Raw genomic sequence first — 17,028 nt, 5'->3', positions numbered from 1 at the left:
TAGCTAAATTTTTTATGTTTTATTGATTTATTTTGTATATTTTATTATTTTATTTTATTTTAGAGTACTTTATAGAATTTACAGTATCCCAGAGAACAGACAATTATTTTTAGTTAATTTTCATAGAAGGAAAGTGTTTCAAGTGCCTTTTGTGTTTGACTGTATTGCAAAGCGCTTTTATTATTTCCTCATTATGCTGACTGCTAAAATAATATTCTCTGCCTGTTGTTTGCAGTATGGTAAATGTGTGCTTTGGGCATTGTGATTCAAGCACAATCCTGCAAATTGTTAATTTGGGGCGGGGCTGGAAAAAGGTAATTCCAGATTAAAATATAGTGGTGGCAGATTGATGAGGATTAGCCTAATTGTCCACATGAAAACTCAGGTCATTCCATTTCTGTATATTTTTAACTATATATTTACTGGACATAACTGTAGGCTGAACTTGTTGTTTCTTCCCTCTAATTTTGATCATAAACAACTAATTTGGATTTAGAACTTTACCTTTAATGTTCTTGCTCTGAATCCATGCTTCAGCTAAGGCTAGTCTTTAAATGCTCGGCGGTGTGTTGAAGGCCTTGTTATACTTTACCTTCTTTTGGTCTTTGATGAATTTTTACACATCTGATCCTGTTTGAAGAGCTGAAAAGAAAGCCATTTGTTCTCAGTGGGCACAGATCCATTTTTAACCATTTTAACCAAACATGAGTCACCTGTTTTTCCCCCAGGGACACTGTCAGGTGAAATTGCTTCTGTGCCAAGCAACTTTATCAGATGAACTCCTGTGCCCTGAGCAAGCTCTCTTTTGAAATCAGTAGGTTCTCACCTGCCCATTAGAATTGGGAAGGTGGTCCAGAATTTTTGTTCATCTGCTTCTTAGAAAACCTTGCCCAGAACCCAGACCCACTGTTTGCCCAAATTGTCGTTTAGTAGCTCTCTCACCCACAGACATTCCCCCTGAAGTTTTTATCCAGTTACTTCCCAGCTATTCTTTTACAAATTAAGCAGGGCAAGGCCTTTGGCATATATATGGGAAGTGCCAAAAACCTAAAAGGAATGCAGTGCAAATAATTGCACCTACTTGATTTAAATGCTGCTTTTTTTTTCCCCTCATACATGGAAACTTAATTATATGCATAATCACTCCTGGTCTTCATGCTAAAAACAAGCTACTTGTAGTTAAAAATAAAAGAAATTGGGATAAAAAAATTAATCCATAAGATGAAAGCAACACCACAGCTGTATTTAAAAGGCATTTCAAATAGGCACATGTGAAGACCACCCCTTTAGTTTTGGTGCAGCTCCTGTAACCCGTTTTTGCAGATTATTGACAAGGAAGCAAACTTTATTGGCCAGCGAAGGAAATTAAACTAAACCTGCACACTCGTATTTAGGGGAGGCGATGGAACAAAACCCTTGCATGTGCAGTGCCTGACACTAAGGGCTGCGTGCCCAAACCTGTTGCCACCAAGGAAGAAAGAATGTCCTGTGTTCCTATCACTTTTCCAAAGGAAAAATGCATGTGCCCAGTATTTGCCTGCAGATGCTGGACCAGGTGGGTGATCCTACAGCACTGAGGTGCCATTGGCATTGTCTGAAGTGTTGCATAATGCGCCTGGTACAGTTTCTGTCTGTATCTATCTTAGGTATTTACAAGGCACCTATCACCTTGGTACCTAAGCAGTTTGAGAAATGCACCCACCCCAGGAGGGATGATGAGATACAGACAGAGGCCCAGGTCCAGAGCAGCAGAGGCAGGGCCCGGGAAGCTCCCCCGCTGTGTTCCCGCTGTTGTTGGGCTCCTGGCCCTCTTGTTGTGGCCAAGGGACATCTCCACCCACCTGTCTGTCAGCAGGAAGAGACCGTGCCTGCCCCAGCCCTCCCGTGCAGCTCCGCTGGTGGGCAGTCTGAAAAGGAAAGATAATGGAAAGAAAAGGCAACGATCCGGTAGCAGAGGTGAAACAGGAATGGTGGGATTTCAAAAGGAGGGCTTCTTAAAGAGCAGCACATCTCAGGGGAGGGATCAGCTGCCAGTCCAAGTGGCAGGTAAGGCACAACACAGGCATAAATCTCAAATGTTCTTCAGTGACCAAAAGTTAAAGAAATACTTCTGATGTCTCTAAAGTTTGTGTATATCCAAAGCCCTGCTCTGTTCTTGGCCTCTGTCTCAGTCCTCTACCCCTGCAGCTGAATCAACCACTCAGTAATTCTCTGCGTATCTCAACCCAGTAATTGCTACAATCCTCAAAATGCCTAATGACCAACACAAAGGACTCTCAGTGGTGATGAACGTTGTTGTGCAAGGAATAGCACGGAATAGCAGTGCTCCAAAATAATGGACATATTCATGTACCTAAAGGCTGGAATAAACTTGGCTTTGATCAGCATGCTCAGGGCAGGATGGGGCAAACCACAGCTCTCCCTTGCAGGCACACCTGGAGCAGCTCTCCTGTGGCCTCCAGGAGCACCTGCTGATCCACCACGTCAGACCAGGCTCTGTGTCAGCCCAGGGGAATCACCTGGATAGGCAGCAGGAACAGAGAATCTGTCTGGCAGATCCTGCTCCTCTGCAGAAACAGAGAACCTATCCAACAGGGGAGAAAGGGAGATAGCCAGGACTTTGGTGGAGTTCCTATTGCATGGACCCCCTCAATAGCAGATCTCTTTTTTTTCCCTTAAACACAGCAGAGTCACTGAGGTAAAACAAAAAACAGCCTTCAGAAATGTGTGAATCCCAGGGGGCTTTTGGAAATAGCTGCATAGTACCCACAGTGATCAAACACTAAAGCTGAAGTGCAGTGGGTTGCTGGCTTCCAGATGTTTCTGCTCCCTTTAGCATATTTGCATGCTCCTCCCTGAGTCCCTTCCTCAGCCATTTAAGGATGGAGATGGAAGTCCTGCCCCAGCAGAGCAAGGGACATGAGGTTAGAAACATGAACCTTGGAGGCTACAGGTCTGATGGCTGCTATCACTTGGTATAAAGATACCTGTAAAAGACAGAAGTGACCTATTTTGCCTGTAAGTCATATCTATCTCTGTGAGCAAAATGCTGCATGTAGGAATGGTGTGTCAGGTGGAAATTGCTAGAAAGGTCAGGGAATCTGACCTCTTCCCTTTGCTCCACACCCAAGGAAGCCAGCTGTGCTTCTTTGTACCCACTCTATTTAAAGCTTGAAAAGAAAGAGACTTCTTCTTTTTTTTTTTTTAAGCAAATTAACAAGGTGAGGTCAGCCATGTTGGTGCATGGTTTGATCCATGGCCAATTTTGACTTCACAGTTGTAGTGGCCTCTCTCTTTCTCTCTTTTTGGAAGTGGCCCCTTTTCTAAGGAGTTAAAGGCAGTTAGTTGAGGTCACTCTGTCAGCTGTTCAAACACAAGGATGGTTTCTGGCTGAACCCAGTTTTGCAGTGCCCCTGCTGTGCCTGGCAGTACTCTCCCACAGCCCCAGCCTAGGCACTGGTGTAACCAACCTGACCAAGATCCACCCAGAATTCAGGGTGACTTTTGGTCACCAAGGAATGGATTTCTTGGGCAGAGACTCACATGTTCATCCAGGTGGTGTCAGCCAGTGGCCTCCAGGCAATTTTCCCATGATTGCTCCTTAGTGAAGGAAAGTTTGTGGAAGGCCATGCCTGTAACACACCCTCGGTTCCCCATGCCCATGGCAATGCTTCCCAAAGCTTCCAGAAACCGGAGTTGCTGAGAGATGCTGAACACCTTGTTACAAATAATAACAGTGATGGTTGTTCCTCCTTCTCATTGCCAGCCAAGTTTACCAACCTAACCTAAAGCCTGTGCATGTATTCATTATTCAGAAGTATTCGCCAAGAGTTTCCGCAATTAACCTTCTGCCCAGGGGTTTTCACAGACTCTTTGCTTTTTTGTCATTTGTGTCATTGGTCACCAATTGCCAGATGCTGTTCTTTCAGCTCTGAAAGGCTGAAAAGACTGACTGAGAGAATGGCAAGTGGTAACATTTCATAGGACATAAGGAATTTTGCAAAAATTTATTATTGCGATTTTTCAGAGGAATTTTTCTTTACAAGCCTCTGGCAAATGCGTAGACATGCACAAATAACAAAGTTGTTCTGGTCCCCCTGAGTCTGAACAAATTAGACAGTGATACCAGTTACAGAAGTATTCATAAATCAGTGTGGAGTTTGGAGGTTTTTGATTTCATTTTGCTTCTGTTTTTGACTTCCAGTATAGTTTGGTTCTACTACTTACCAGTTGTTAGGTGGGCTCTGTTTAGAACACTTGCCAGCTAAATGGGGTTTTTAAATATGTGGAATTTTCTGTTGACATGTCAAAAGAAATGCCAAGACATTCAGTATGACCAGTGGCTCTACCAGAATGAGTATTTATGATCCCTTACCTCACTCCAATTCCATAGACTTTAATTGAAGTGTGTGTTTGCTTTGTGTGGTAAAATTAGGTCCCCTGTTTTTTTGTTCTTTTTTTTTTTTTCATGTGTACTCAAATAGGAAAATGCTGAGAAATCATTTCATGATCCTACACTGTAGTTGTTAAGAGAGCTTTGCTAATGAAGGAATGCAGCTATGGCTGTATTAGACAAAGCAGGGGAAGAATTGCCAAGGAAGAAGCAGTTCTTAGTTAGGGTGATATATAGTCCCTTTCAAACCTCCATGGAGTGGAAGAGCCAATGATTGCATGACAGTTTGTCCCTAGAATTCATTTCCATAAGGAGCTCATGCCTTTTTACAAATACAATTTCATCCTCACTTTCCATAAAACATGCAACTGGACAGTCCAGCCAGACGCAGAGAGAATATGAATACTTTGAATGTGAATACTTTGAAGTAGTGAATATGCTAAATGCACGAATAATATCCATTATTTTAGCACTTAAAAGTCATCATTCAATGAAGTCACACAGAATCCCTTTTAGAGCACCATAATACTGCAGGCACATGGGTGTAGAAATAATAAGTACCACACTGTGGTGGACAGGGATTGAGATAAAGCAGGAGGGATCCTTGGGTCTGTCAGAAAAAGCTTTTCTTTTCATTATATTTCACATAAAATAATTTAAAAAAAATCAAACAAAACCCTGCCCCGATTCATAAACAGAACCAAAAGTATGGTTTTACATGACCTCAGCAACACCTTGCAGATATAAGCTTACAGCTTCCACTGAGGTCTGAAGAGCAGTATTTCAAAAAGCAGAAATTAATCCTTAAAAGTCCTTTTTAAAAAAAAAACCAAAAAGCTTTTTTCAAGGCTGGGATGCCAGAGAGTAGGCACAGCACTGATCTGGCACTCAGGCCACTGTGGTGTGACCAGCAGCAGCCTGGTTGGGTCACAACCCTACCGAGAGCAGTGCTTCTCTCAGCTGTCCCTTGCCTGAGTGTGGGGAATGCAGGGCTTTGGGTTTGGGCTTTGGGCTGCCTCCTTCAGCCACACTGCCCTAGGGTGATTTCTCATGACCAAATTGGCTCCCCTCAAAAAAAATTTAAAAAAGAAAAGAAGTGGACTCATTTTTTTATCTGAAGTAACAGAAAGTGTACAGAGTCCTGGCCACAGCCTCATGTAATGCAGAGAGGTGCAGGACAGAGCTGGGCAGATCACACTCCATTGTGAGCTGGTGATTCCTGTGGGTGCAAAAGCCTGAGCCTTTCCTGTTCTTTGGGAGGGCATTTTTCTCTAGAGTTGCCATGGGGAAGCGTTTGCACCCAGATTTCCACCACGCACCCTCAGGCAAGGGAAGAGGTAGCCAGGGGAGGGTAAAACTCAGTTCATTTGCAGGAGACAAAGAGATCCCGGTGAGCAATGCCCTCAGATAGCATTTCCTACTGTTTGGAGAAGAGAGCAAGGAGAACCTGGCAAATGTTGGGGAGGGCATTGCTCACGGGATAATCCCACGGACGGCCACCGTCGCGCTGCAGCAGTTATTTGGGAGAGATTTTGGGTGGGGTGACGTGAGACGTCGGACAAAAGTGAAGATAGCCAGCAGTGCTTCAGAGCAACAAAGGGCTGCCCTCAGCCAGTGGTGGAGCACATCTGGCACCCCAGGAAGCTCAATTGGACCCTTGGCCCTGAGCTCGTCCCAGGGATTTCTGACTGACACCACTGCAGTGCATAGGTGAGCTTCTTGCTAGGTTCACTGACATTTCCTGTCACAGTCACACTGAGGGGAATTTGGTAGCTCCTGCCTTGGGATGCAGCAGGGCTGTGTGTGTTCTGGGTACAGGACAGTGTGCACTGAGACCAAAAGTGCTTAATGACGCCAATTGCCACGTGCCCAATGCAGTCACTAAACTTTAGTCCGCCCTTCCGTTTGCCCAAACACATACACTCTGGCTTCCCAACTGGCTTATTTCTATGTGTTGTCCAATGCATGTAGATACCTCCATCTGCCTGGCCTCAGATACAGTGGTTGTTGCTCCTCTATTTGATTGCCAGATGTCACTGGGGAGCAAGATGGGGAGGTTCCTGGATCCTCGGGGCAAGCCAGCCATCACCGAGGGAGCTCGCTGTCCACGCCGGCCGAAGAACAGGAATCCTCGGTGCCTGCCTCTGACGAAGACTCGCCAGCCAGGACCACAGAGAGCTGGCAGTGGCCGCTGTCCTCGTCTGAAACGCACAGCAACGTTGGGGAGGATTTTGAGGGATTTCAAACGCCGGCGCGGACTCCAGAGTGCACCATGGACATACAGTCTCCCGGGGATCAGTCACTCAGTAGGACTCCTCAGTTTGAAAGTGACTCTCCTGAGGAGGAGGGAAATGATGAGATGAATGAAGAGCGCTGCGGTGTTGAGCCTGTCCCTAGGGATCGGGGTTGGAGAGGGCAGCCCCAGCTAACAGAGGGAGAGAAGCTGTTGATGGAAACCAACAGTAGGATTGTGCAGCTGCTGGAAAATATCAAGAGGGAGCATGCACAGTCCATGGGTCTCATGTCCCAGTCCATGGGCCGTATGGAGCTGCAGCTGGGCATTGTGGCTACCTCCACAAGAGCCATCCATAACTACCTGTCAGAGATTTTAGCTTTCCTCAAGCAGCCGAGGACACAGGTCCTCGAAACGCGCATCTCCCAAAGAGCCACCCCCCATGTCGAGTTGACGTGTGCCTCGACATGGACTGGTGAGGACGCAGTGGCATCCTCCACTGTGTGCTTACCAGGGGCCGAAGGGACGAGCGACTCTCGCGACCCGCCGCAGGCCACCCTGCCTTGTCGCAGTGGCCGGCTGCAGAGAGCCATAACCGAGAGGGCCTCGCTGCCCATGCCTCCACGCCAGGCAAAAGGGGGAGGGAAGAAAAAATAACCACTCCATAGGATTTTTAGAGGTTTTTTTTAATGTGCCTGTCCTTTTAATTCTTAGCCATAAGGCCATCGGTGGCAGAGTTCAACCATTTCCTACATTGGCTAACATTGTATTCTGGCTGACTAGATTAGTCTAACATTTTGTAGTTTATATTTGCACTGTTAACGATGTGTGCTGCTGGTATTTGAAGAACATTTGCCTCTGTTCTTTCACTTTAACTTCATACAAGCATTTTTTTACTCTGTGCCAGGCATTCATTGCTTTTCTTACAAATACAAGTCATTTCTTGAGGCAGCTGTTTTTTGAGTTTTCTTTCTCCATTATCCCACCCCCTCTGAGCAAGCACGCAGGACTTGGTGGTAAGTATAGAGGTCTTGGCAATACTCGCCTCCCAAACTGTGTTCGATCAGTCTTTGCCTGGTGTTTCTGGCATGCCAGCCTGAGGTGTTGGGGTATAGCCTGTACTGGATCATGACCATTCTTTTCCTCTGTGGGTCTCACCAGCTCACTTCCTAAGACCCTCGGTGGAGCTAATCCACATGTCTTGGCTATGTCGTACAATAAGTAATGTTGCCAGGATCATACCTCATATTTCTCTTTTTGGGGGCTGTGTAGTGATGTGCCACCAGATCTATCTGGGCACCTGACTCTCGTTTTCAAAGTTCATTTGATGATGGATCTGGTGGCTTGATGGGCAGCATTATACTTTTTCCTCTGAGAGAGTCTGGGTATTCGGAACAGGAGTCACTAAGCAATGTGTTCTACGGGGATAAGAGCCATCTCCTGCAACAAATCTATTAGGAGGAGAGACTGTCCCCTGTAATTATCACAGATATTAATTATTAAAGAAAAAATAAAAAAAAAAATGAAAAAAGCAACTTGCCTAGCAGCCAGACCTCTTGAGAATGTAAAAGTCATGACGTGCTGTTGGGTACTGTGCTACTCTGTCTGTGATTTAAGAGCTTTTCATCAGAGACGAGACCTGCATCTTGATAAAACACAACTATTTTCTGTGCCTTTAGGCCATCCAATTTCCTGAGGGCTGGCACCCTGAGCAGGGCACGGGTCCCATTGGTAACCCAACAGGGCAGATGGAAATGCACTTTGGCAATAAATTACTTTATATCTGTTGGTGCTGCCTCTCTCGGGGGAATTTAATATAGTGGCACTCAAATTGCTATATGCATGCAGAGGCATCAGACTGGCTTTTACATGTGGTATCCCTGACAGTTCTCCGGAAGGATGCTGCTCCCAGGAGGCCCTGGAGCAGTGGGGACAGGTTCTCACAGGTGTAGCATGGCTCCTGTGTTTGACTCTCAACACGCCGTTGCGACTTCTCGGGAAGGTGCAGAGCAGTTTCTATGGAAAATGCCAGGGAATAATCGTAGGCTTAAAAATCCTCTTCTGTGACTACAACCGAGCCATGCTCTTTGGCCAGTGAGACGTAGACTCTTCTTCCCTGTCTTCCAGTGAGGCAGAGGTTATTCAGGGCAAGGCAGATCAGAGTTTTTACTCTACCAGCCAGCCACAAACTTCTCCTGTAAAAGTGTGTGTGTGTGTGTGTGTGTGTGTGTGCTTGTGGCTGTATTCTGCTTAACAACTGGTTCAAGGAGAAAATGCAGCTTGCATGGCCAACCTCCAGTGTAGGCTTTTCCCACACTCCTTCCTTTTGACCTTCATCCAGCTGCATTTCTTTAAAAAATCCCATTAGAGGCAGGCTTCTTTGGGCCGCTCTGTCAACACGCCTCACAGCAGGTGCCAATTTTTGCATCCGTTTTGTGACTTTATTCTCTCTCTTTTGTCAGGGTTATTTGTAAAGTTATCATCAGAGAATTTCCAACATGAGCTTGTGAGCCTCCCCTCTTGTTGGTATGAAGGAATGCATGCTGTAGAGTATTTGAGCTCACAAGGAGACTGGGAGGAGAGCTAATTAGTGAGCCTGACAAATTATTCAAGTAGGAGTATATTTGGAATGTGTGGTTCGGATGCAGGAGGGGTTTGCACTCTGGTGCTGTGGAGACAAACAGTTCGAGGCACAGGCGAGTGGAAGTTTGGCCCAACACGTCTTCTCTCTCTGGGGTGAGTCTGGGTGGGGCTAGCTGTGGTTCAGCCAGTCCATTTCCTTGGCCTGAAGAGCACGTTTGATAGGGCAGTGAGGATGTTTTTGTTTCACGTCGTGCTTTCACTCCGGCAGGGTTGGGCAGTCGTGGCCAGGCGCTCAGATTTTGACATTTCCCACAGGACCCGCCATGTAGCTGCTGCCATTTAGGATCAGTCTCCACGTGCTGGCTGCTTCTGTGGCCTCACATTTTTTGCTGTAGTAGCTCCAAAATGACAAGTTCCACTCTACCTTTGCTTTCTGGTCCAAAGGCAGTAGAGCAAGAGAAAGAGCTGTGCAGTGCTGCCATTGGAAGTGCCACGCGAGGAAGCCCTAAAGGGTTTCTTGCAAAGCAGCTCGAGCTTTAACCCACCCTCCTCTCCCATTTCTGGGTGCTTTGGCTAAATGTGGCAAATGGGAGCAGCCATAGGGTGAGAAGGACTGAAAACCTCTCTACAGACAAGAAACCTGCAATAAACTCACAAAAAACCCAGGGTTTTTTTTCCCTCATGGTTTTAAGAATGGGTACCAACTGATATTTTGGTCAGATCCAAAATTAGGATCTGACTTCTAGGATTGTCTAGCAAAATCAGTGCAGTTGAGGGTATGTATGTTTCATCCCCAACAAAAATTTTCATGCTTTTCCAAGTGTCTGTCATGGCCTCATCACTTTTTCCCTGTAGCTTTTTGTTGTCTGAATGGGTATCTGGCTACATGTGTCTGTTCAAAATAAAGGGGATCACTTCTTACGTGGTGTATTTCTATTTCTCATGTGCAGATTTTGAGTGCTTCCATTTCCAAGGCTTCCTTCTTTCTGTATCCCAAAGATTAGTTGTTTGGCTTCTGGGATGAGAACAAGGGTGGGAGAGCCTTAAGAGGAAATCTCTGCCCAGTTGAAGCTCTTGGTGATAGATCCCCTTATGAAAAGCCTTATGAAATGTGACACAAACTTGGTTTTTTATTTTTGAATACATGTGACAATTTTAAGAATTTTTTTCCCTTTCTCCTTCCACTGGATGATTTAAGCCCCACAAAAAAAAAAAAAAAAAAAAAAAAAAAAAAAGAAGCAGACCAATGAAAAGACTTGAATGCTAACTTCAGTTGAAAAGAAACAGCAACACTACTCTTGTGAGAGAGTTCTCAGCAGTGTTCAAGTGTTCAGCCTACTGGTCCTGATCAGCCTTTCCTTTCCTGCCTGCTCCCTGACCCTCTGTGACACTGAAATATCCACTTCTAGGACAACCTTCTTCCTAACCCAAAGGCTAAAAGTTCTTCCCTCTCTTCTTCTCCTGTTTAAAATATCATCCTTGCATCAGCCAGATCTACTGTTTAGAGGGATCAAAAGCTCTTTTCCTCCTGCCTTATTCCCATCCATATCAATATCCAGTGCTCTGAGTGCGCTGCTCTCCCGTGAGAGGTAAAATTTAAATCCCTAAATACAATACTTGGGGTAGTAACACCAGCTCTAGATCACCAAAACCCTGGGGATTTTTCAAGTCTGCAGTATCCTAATGAAGTACCTATCCTTGTTTGAGAAATAATGAGTTATCTGGGAGATGGAGCTAATTGCTGAAAAGTAGCATTGCTCTGACTCGTATTGTGGAAGCCCAGGAGCCAGGCTGAGGTGTTCCACTCACAGAAATGCCACAGGCTATGAAACTAATCCTAGTTTTGGTGAAACTTCAAAGGAAAAGACACTAAATGAACATGATACAGGCAAGCAAATGCAGTGGAAGGCATAGCAAAGAAAGGTGTTGGTGTGATTCCAGTTTGGATTCTAGTAGAGATTCCAAACTCAAACTCTCCTGGTGGCTTGGGCTAGTGATTTAATTTCTCTGTGCCTTGGTTTCATAGCAGTAGAAGGGGCAAAGGAGCTGTCAGGCAATAATTAGGGGATTATACTGTGCTTCAAGGTCTTCCATGTGAGGGAGTAGCATTTTGTATTTAATGCTGATGAACCTTGTTTGTGACCAAAGTTGGAGACGGGGCTAACACCAGCACTCAGCTTTGGAATATCCTGATTAAACTTATCCCTGTATTTTCCCATCACATCATGCAGTAGATCAGAGTCCCAAATCCAAATGTTGAAGTTCTCATTCAGATTTGGACTTTGCCTATTTTTGGTCTGCTTCTGACCATGACTAAATGCATTCCCAAACTGTCCAGTTATTAAAAGAAATTTAAAAAAACCAAACCAACAGAAATGCATATAAAAGTTTCATTTAAACAAAGGATGCAATTAGCAGTGCTAGCCTACAAGTCCAAGAGTGTGAACAAATCAGGGTGTTATTATTTAAGGAGCATAGGCATGAAAGAGCACTTCTGGAGTACTTGTTATTGTCCAAAATATCACTGAAAATTCTGATGACTAAGTACAGTCTGCTTATCTCTATTTGAAACAGTGCTCTACGGATTCACTATTTCTAAAGGTCTTCTTTCCATTTCTATATAGATATTCTCCCTTCACATTTTGAAGGTTTGAAGAAGAGGATTGTTTTTCGAGTCACACTAAGTAAACATTAAATGCATGCAGGCTTAAAACTAAAGCATGCATGTTATGTAGCAGCAATAAAAAGTGCTCGGCTTGCACGACTTATGATGCTCAAGCGTTGCCTTGTTAAAATGCCAAAAAAACTTTTTCTTTGCATTTTTTTGAAAAGTAAATCTCTTCCTTTGACCTTGCAATACTTAACTTTCCCAGTTCTTTGAACAAGTGATATTTATTTTACTGAATGCTTTTATATTACAGATAAGGTGGATGAAATAGTGCCAGTTTCCAAGCCATCAAGAATTGCAGACAATGCAACTGTGGACTCCAGAGTGGCAACTATAAAACAGCGGCCTTCTAGTAGATGTTTTCCTTCAGATATGAATGTGAGTGGGAGCCACAAAGCACTGCTTTATTCCTACTAATGTGTCTAATTCCTTGATTAAATATTGCCCAATGCTTTGTAAGGGAATAATTGACATTAATACTATAGCACCTACTAAAAATTAAATGCCAGAACTCTGAAATTGCATCATTCAAGTGCAGAATTTAATCTTACAAAATTTTGCAGGTAAAAAAAATAACTGGTTTTATTGCATTTTGGACATACTTTTCCATTACCCACCTTAAGCTGTTGCCTTGTAAATAATATCAACACATTCCACTTACAGCTGCTGTCCTGTCATGAGTGTCTAAACAAATCCCAGCCTTCCCTTTCTCTCCACCTCCTCCCCAGAAATAACCCCAGATCCATTATTTTCCATAAGAATTCTCAGTGAAAGTGGTAATGGATGAGGCATTATTTCCACATGGGAGAGACTTTCATGCTTTAATGCTGTTGGGGTTTCTGTTTGCTCTTTTGTAGTCCATGTATGAGAGACAGGGTATTGCTGTGATGACACCCACTGTCCCAGGGAGCCCTCAAGGTCCTTTTCTGGGTATACCTCGGGGTACAATGAGAAGACAAAAATCTATAGGTAAAATGCCTCTCTTGTATGGTTTTGTTCATTAATGACATACTTTTGGTAACTTTGGTTCTTTCCTAAAGTGTGTTTCTCCAACATCTTTACCCCAGTGAGTTGCTGTTTAATCCTTATACAAAGTTCATGAGAAAAGAAGTTTGTGTGTAAGGTGATGTGATTTCCACATTTGGCAAGTATGGAATTATAATTTGGTTATTTTCTTTAGAATGTTCCCTATAACAAGGACCAAAAAAAAAAAGATCAGTACAAGACTTTTGCAAAACATTAAGGCAAAATATGATCCATTTTTTCCCTTGTTATTGAAGTGAAAGCATTGTAATGCTGTATAGTTTACAAAGAAATCCTGTTGATCAAATTGACTAAAATTCACCTTTTTTTCATTTCAAATTATGGCAATAGATGTTGTTACAATAAAGAAACAAAGAGCAGACCAAATTTGGCTTTCTTTGTTCTTGTTAGTAATTTTAGTAGTGACTTTTATCAATTTAGAAATGCATTATGATGTAAAATTAGCATCCAAACTATCCCAGTATTACCCAGTTTATTTCTGTTAAAAGCCATATTTGTAATTATATAATGTCATCTTTTGAAATGCAACATGATGGGTTTTTTTCCCAATAGGATCTTCACAGTCCCTTTGCTAAATTTCAATTGCATCTTAAAAATTCATTAAGTTTCTGAGTTGTTTTATTATATGCATTGTAGAGTATTGGAGCAAGGCAGAAGCAGCTCCTCTGCACAGAATATCTTCCCTGTTCAATAGTTTTCAAAGAAAATATGCTTTTCTACAGCCACCTTGCTGATACAATAACCCCAAACATTTGCTTATGCATCAGTTTAATTAAAATTCCGTAACATCCTTTTCAATCCTGGCATCTGGGATGTCCAACAGGAAAGAATGATTATGGTGGGAATCAACCTAAAGGCCTCTTTTGGAATTTTGCATACTCCCCATTCCGTGGGGAATGCACCCTGGAATTTTGGGTTGGATGGAGAAATAGTACAGCATGGGGGATCCTGGTGGATGTGGCAGTGTTTCAAAAGCACTCTCTGATTTTTCAGGAATAACAGAGGAAGAGCGGCAGTTTCTGGCCCCTCCTATGCTGAAGTTTACCAGAAGTCTTTCAATGCCTGACACCTCTGAAGATATCCCACCACCACCACAGTCCTTACCTCCCTCACCACCGCCACCTTCCCCCTCTCTGTACAACTCCCCCAAATCCCTGACCTCCCGGAGCTACGGAACGATCAAACCTCCATTTAACCAGAATTCAGGTGCAAAAATCTCTTTGGTTCGGCCCGAGAGCGTGGGGACGATGATCAGGGACAAAGGGATCTATTACCGGCGGGAGCTGGACCGGTACTCCCTGGACTCGGAAGACCTGTACAACCGGAGTGCCGCAGCTCAGGCTAATTTCAGGAGCAAGAGGGGCCAGATGCCGGAAAACCCCTATTCCGAGGTCGGGAAGATCGCCAGCAAAGCCGTTTACGTGCCGGCCAAGCCAGCCAGGAGGAAGGGGATGCTGGTGAAACAGTCCAATGTGGAGGACAGTCCAGAAAAGACCTGCTCTATTCCAATCCCAACCATCATCGTCAAAGAGCCATCCACCAGCAGCAGCGGGAAAAGCAGCCAAGGGAGCAGCATGGAGATCGATCCTCAGTCTTCGGAGCAGCCCGGACAGCTTCGGCCTGACGACAGCCTGGGAGTCAGCAGCCCGTTCGCAGCAGCCATCGCAGGGGCCGTGAGGGACAGGGAAAAGAGGCTGGAGGCGAGGCGCAATTCCCCGGCCTTCCTCTCCACAGACCTGGGAGACGAGGACGTTGGATTGACCCCGCCGACACCACGGATGAGGCAGTCCAAGTTCACCGAGGAGGCGATGTTCAGCGGCGAGGATGGTTTCAGACAGCTCATGTCGCCAACTCCGATCCCCACCCCCAGGGAGCCCCCCGAAAACCTTTTTAACAGCAGCGAGCCCAGCAGCCAGAGCGACTCAAGGACATTGAACGCTCCGTCCAAAACGAAAGGCGCTGACAACAGTATGGTGGCAGCCAAGCCCACGAGTGCTCCCGGCTCGGATAGCTATGTCCACCCGGTCACAGGGAAGCTGCTGGATCCAAACTCCCCACTTGCCCTCGCGCTCTCTGCCAGGGACAGAGCCATGAAAGAGCAGACACAGCAGATTCCAGGCAAAGGGGACGCAGTCAAAACCGACCTTAACAAACCGCTTTACATCGACACCAAGCTGAGACCCAACATGGAAACGACTTTTCCTGTTACTGCCACTGTCACCAGGCAAAATACCCGCGGCCTGTTGAGACGGCAGGAGACTGAGAACAAGTACGAGATGGATGCAGGGAAAGAAAAGAAAGCTGAGGAGAAGAAGAACATGTTGATAAACATCGTGGATACCTCGCAGCAAAAGTCAGCTGGCTTGTTGATGGTGCACACAGTGGATACGGCGAAGTCAGATGATATGCCCGAGGATGAGGAGGAAAAGGGAGCTGAGATGGAGCCGAGCCCTGAGAACTCCCCACCAGAGAGGCCGGAGGGCAGCGAGGAAGCGGAGAGCGAGCTGAGCGTCCCTGCCGCACCCGAGCCCCCAGCTTCTCCCTGCAAAACCATCGTGGCCGCCAGCTCTGTGGACGACCCTGTCATCCTGCCTTTCCGCATCCCCCCGCCGCCCCTGGCCTCAGTGGACATCGACGAGGAGTTCCTGTTCACTGAGCCGCTGCCCCCTCCCTTGGAGTTTGCCAACAGCTTCGACATCCCCGACGACCGCGCGGTGCCCGGCTCGGCGCTGACAGACCTGGTGGCGCAGAGGAAGAACGGCACCCCTTCTCCCAGCCAGCCAGCAAACTCCTTGGACGGCAAAAAGCAAGTGGGTCTCTCAAACTGTTTGCCTGCATCCTTCCTGCCACCCCCCGACAGCTTCGACAACGTCGCCGACTCTGGGATCGAGGAGGTTGACAGTCGGAGCAGCAGTGACCATCACCTAGAGACAACCAGCACTATCTCAACGGTGTCCAGCATCTCTACCTTATCCTCGGAAGGGGGGGAGAACGTGGATACTTGTACAGTCTATGCAGATGGGCAAACATTTCTGGTGGACAAACCCCCAGTACCTCCTAAGCCAAAAATGAAGCCCATAATCAACAAAAGCAATGCACTTTACAAGGACGCGCTGATCGAGGAAACTGTAGACAGCTTTGTGATCCCTCCTCCCGCTCCGCCCCCGCCTCCCATCAGTGCCCAGCCCAACCTGGTGAAAGCTGTCCCCCAAAGGACATCCAAGCTTTGGGGGGACGTGCCAGAGGTGAAAAGCCCAATTCTCTCAGGCCCCAAGGCTAATGTCATTAGTGAATTGAACTCAATACTCCAGCAAATGAACAGAGAGAAATCCTCAAAGCCAGGGGAGGGATTGGAGTCGCCAACTGGAACGAAAACTGCGAGTCTCAGTACAAGGTAAAAGTAATTAACCAAATCATTTTCTAAAAAGGCTTGACCTCTTTTTTTTTTTTGCCATCCCTTTGCTATCTTCTCCTGTAAATCACATAGATAAAAGAAAAGTGTACTCTGTATTTGCTTAACGAATAATCTGTGTCAAACAAGAATTTCTTACACTGTCAAGCATTTGTGTTGCCTACATGGTAGGACAAGAGCTTTCTCAGCCTTCAACTTCAAGGTTTGCACATACCTTTCTGTTGTTTTGATGTGAATTTCTTAGATTTCTCTTTAATTTTTTTTTCTCTCTTTAATTTTTTTTCTCTTTAGTTTCTTCCCTTTTAAAATGGGGTGATAATTTAATTTTTCTTCAGTCTCACGAGGTATTTTGGCTTCAAACAGGTAAAAAGTGTTTTTGCCAAGGGTTGCTTTGGATTCACTGTGTGGTCTCATTTGATTCATGCTGAGACCTCTCCTAATCTACTTAATCATAAAGTATTTCAGAGAATTGCTCATTAAAAATCACTTTGCACTGTCCATGTTATCACTAAACCAGATCTGTATGAAATGTGGACATAATATCCTGAAATCCACAATTATTAAAAAGAGAAAGCTAATTTTGTATGTTTCAATAGGAGACTGAGGTATTTCTTCTTGCAAAAACACCATGCTGGCTTAGATTTTTAAAAAAGGTGCCACCTAAGTCAATTTTATTAAAATTATTCTGGTGGTTA

At 45.1% G+C, this 17,028-nt stretch overlaps 2 protein-coding genes across 4 annotated transcripts in view; both read left to right on the top strand.

The window, feature by feature from the left end:
* Positions 1–17,028, top strand: part of SHANK2 (SH3 and multiple ankyrin repeat domains 2) — a 249,980-nt gene that overhangs the window by 218,293 nt on the left and 14,659 nt on the right. For 2 of the 3 annotated variants that reach the window (XM_066552106.1, XM_066552105.1), the window contains 4 exons: positions 11,834–11,893; positions 12,131–12,255; positions 12,735–12,846; positions 13,915–16,315. In XM_066552106.1, the coding sequence (XP_066408203.1) occupies positions 11,834–11,893; positions 12,131–12,255; positions 12,735–12,846; positions 13,915–16,315 (2,698 nt within the window). The remainder of the gene's footprint in view (positions 1–11,833; positions 11,894–12,130; positions 12,256–12,734; positions 12,847–13,914; positions 16,316–17,028) is intronic. The other variant, XM_066552104.1, reaches the window with a different exon arrangement.
* Positions 1,087–7,573, top strand: LOC136557897 (uncharacterized). The gene is made up of 2 exons (XM_066552107.1): positions 1,087–2,046; positions 6,424–7,573. The coding sequence occupies exons 1-2, from the start codon at positions 1,713–1,715 to the stop codon at positions 7,281–7,283; spliced, it is 1,194 nt and encodes a 397-aa protein (XP_066408204.1). The 5' UTR covers positions 1,087–1,712; the 3' UTR covers positions 7,284–7,573.

This window comes from Molothrus aeneus, chromosome 6 (genome assembly GCF_037042795.1).
Source record: "Molothrus aeneus isolate 106 chromosome 6, BPBGC_Maene_1.0, whole genome shotgun sequence".
NCBI classification, from domain to species: Eukaryota; Metazoa; Chordata; class Aves; order Passeriformes; family Icteridae; genus Molothrus; species Molothrus aeneus.
The sequence above is the reverse complement of the archived record's forward strand: the minus strand, read 5'-3'. Positions and strand labels throughout refer to the sequence as shown.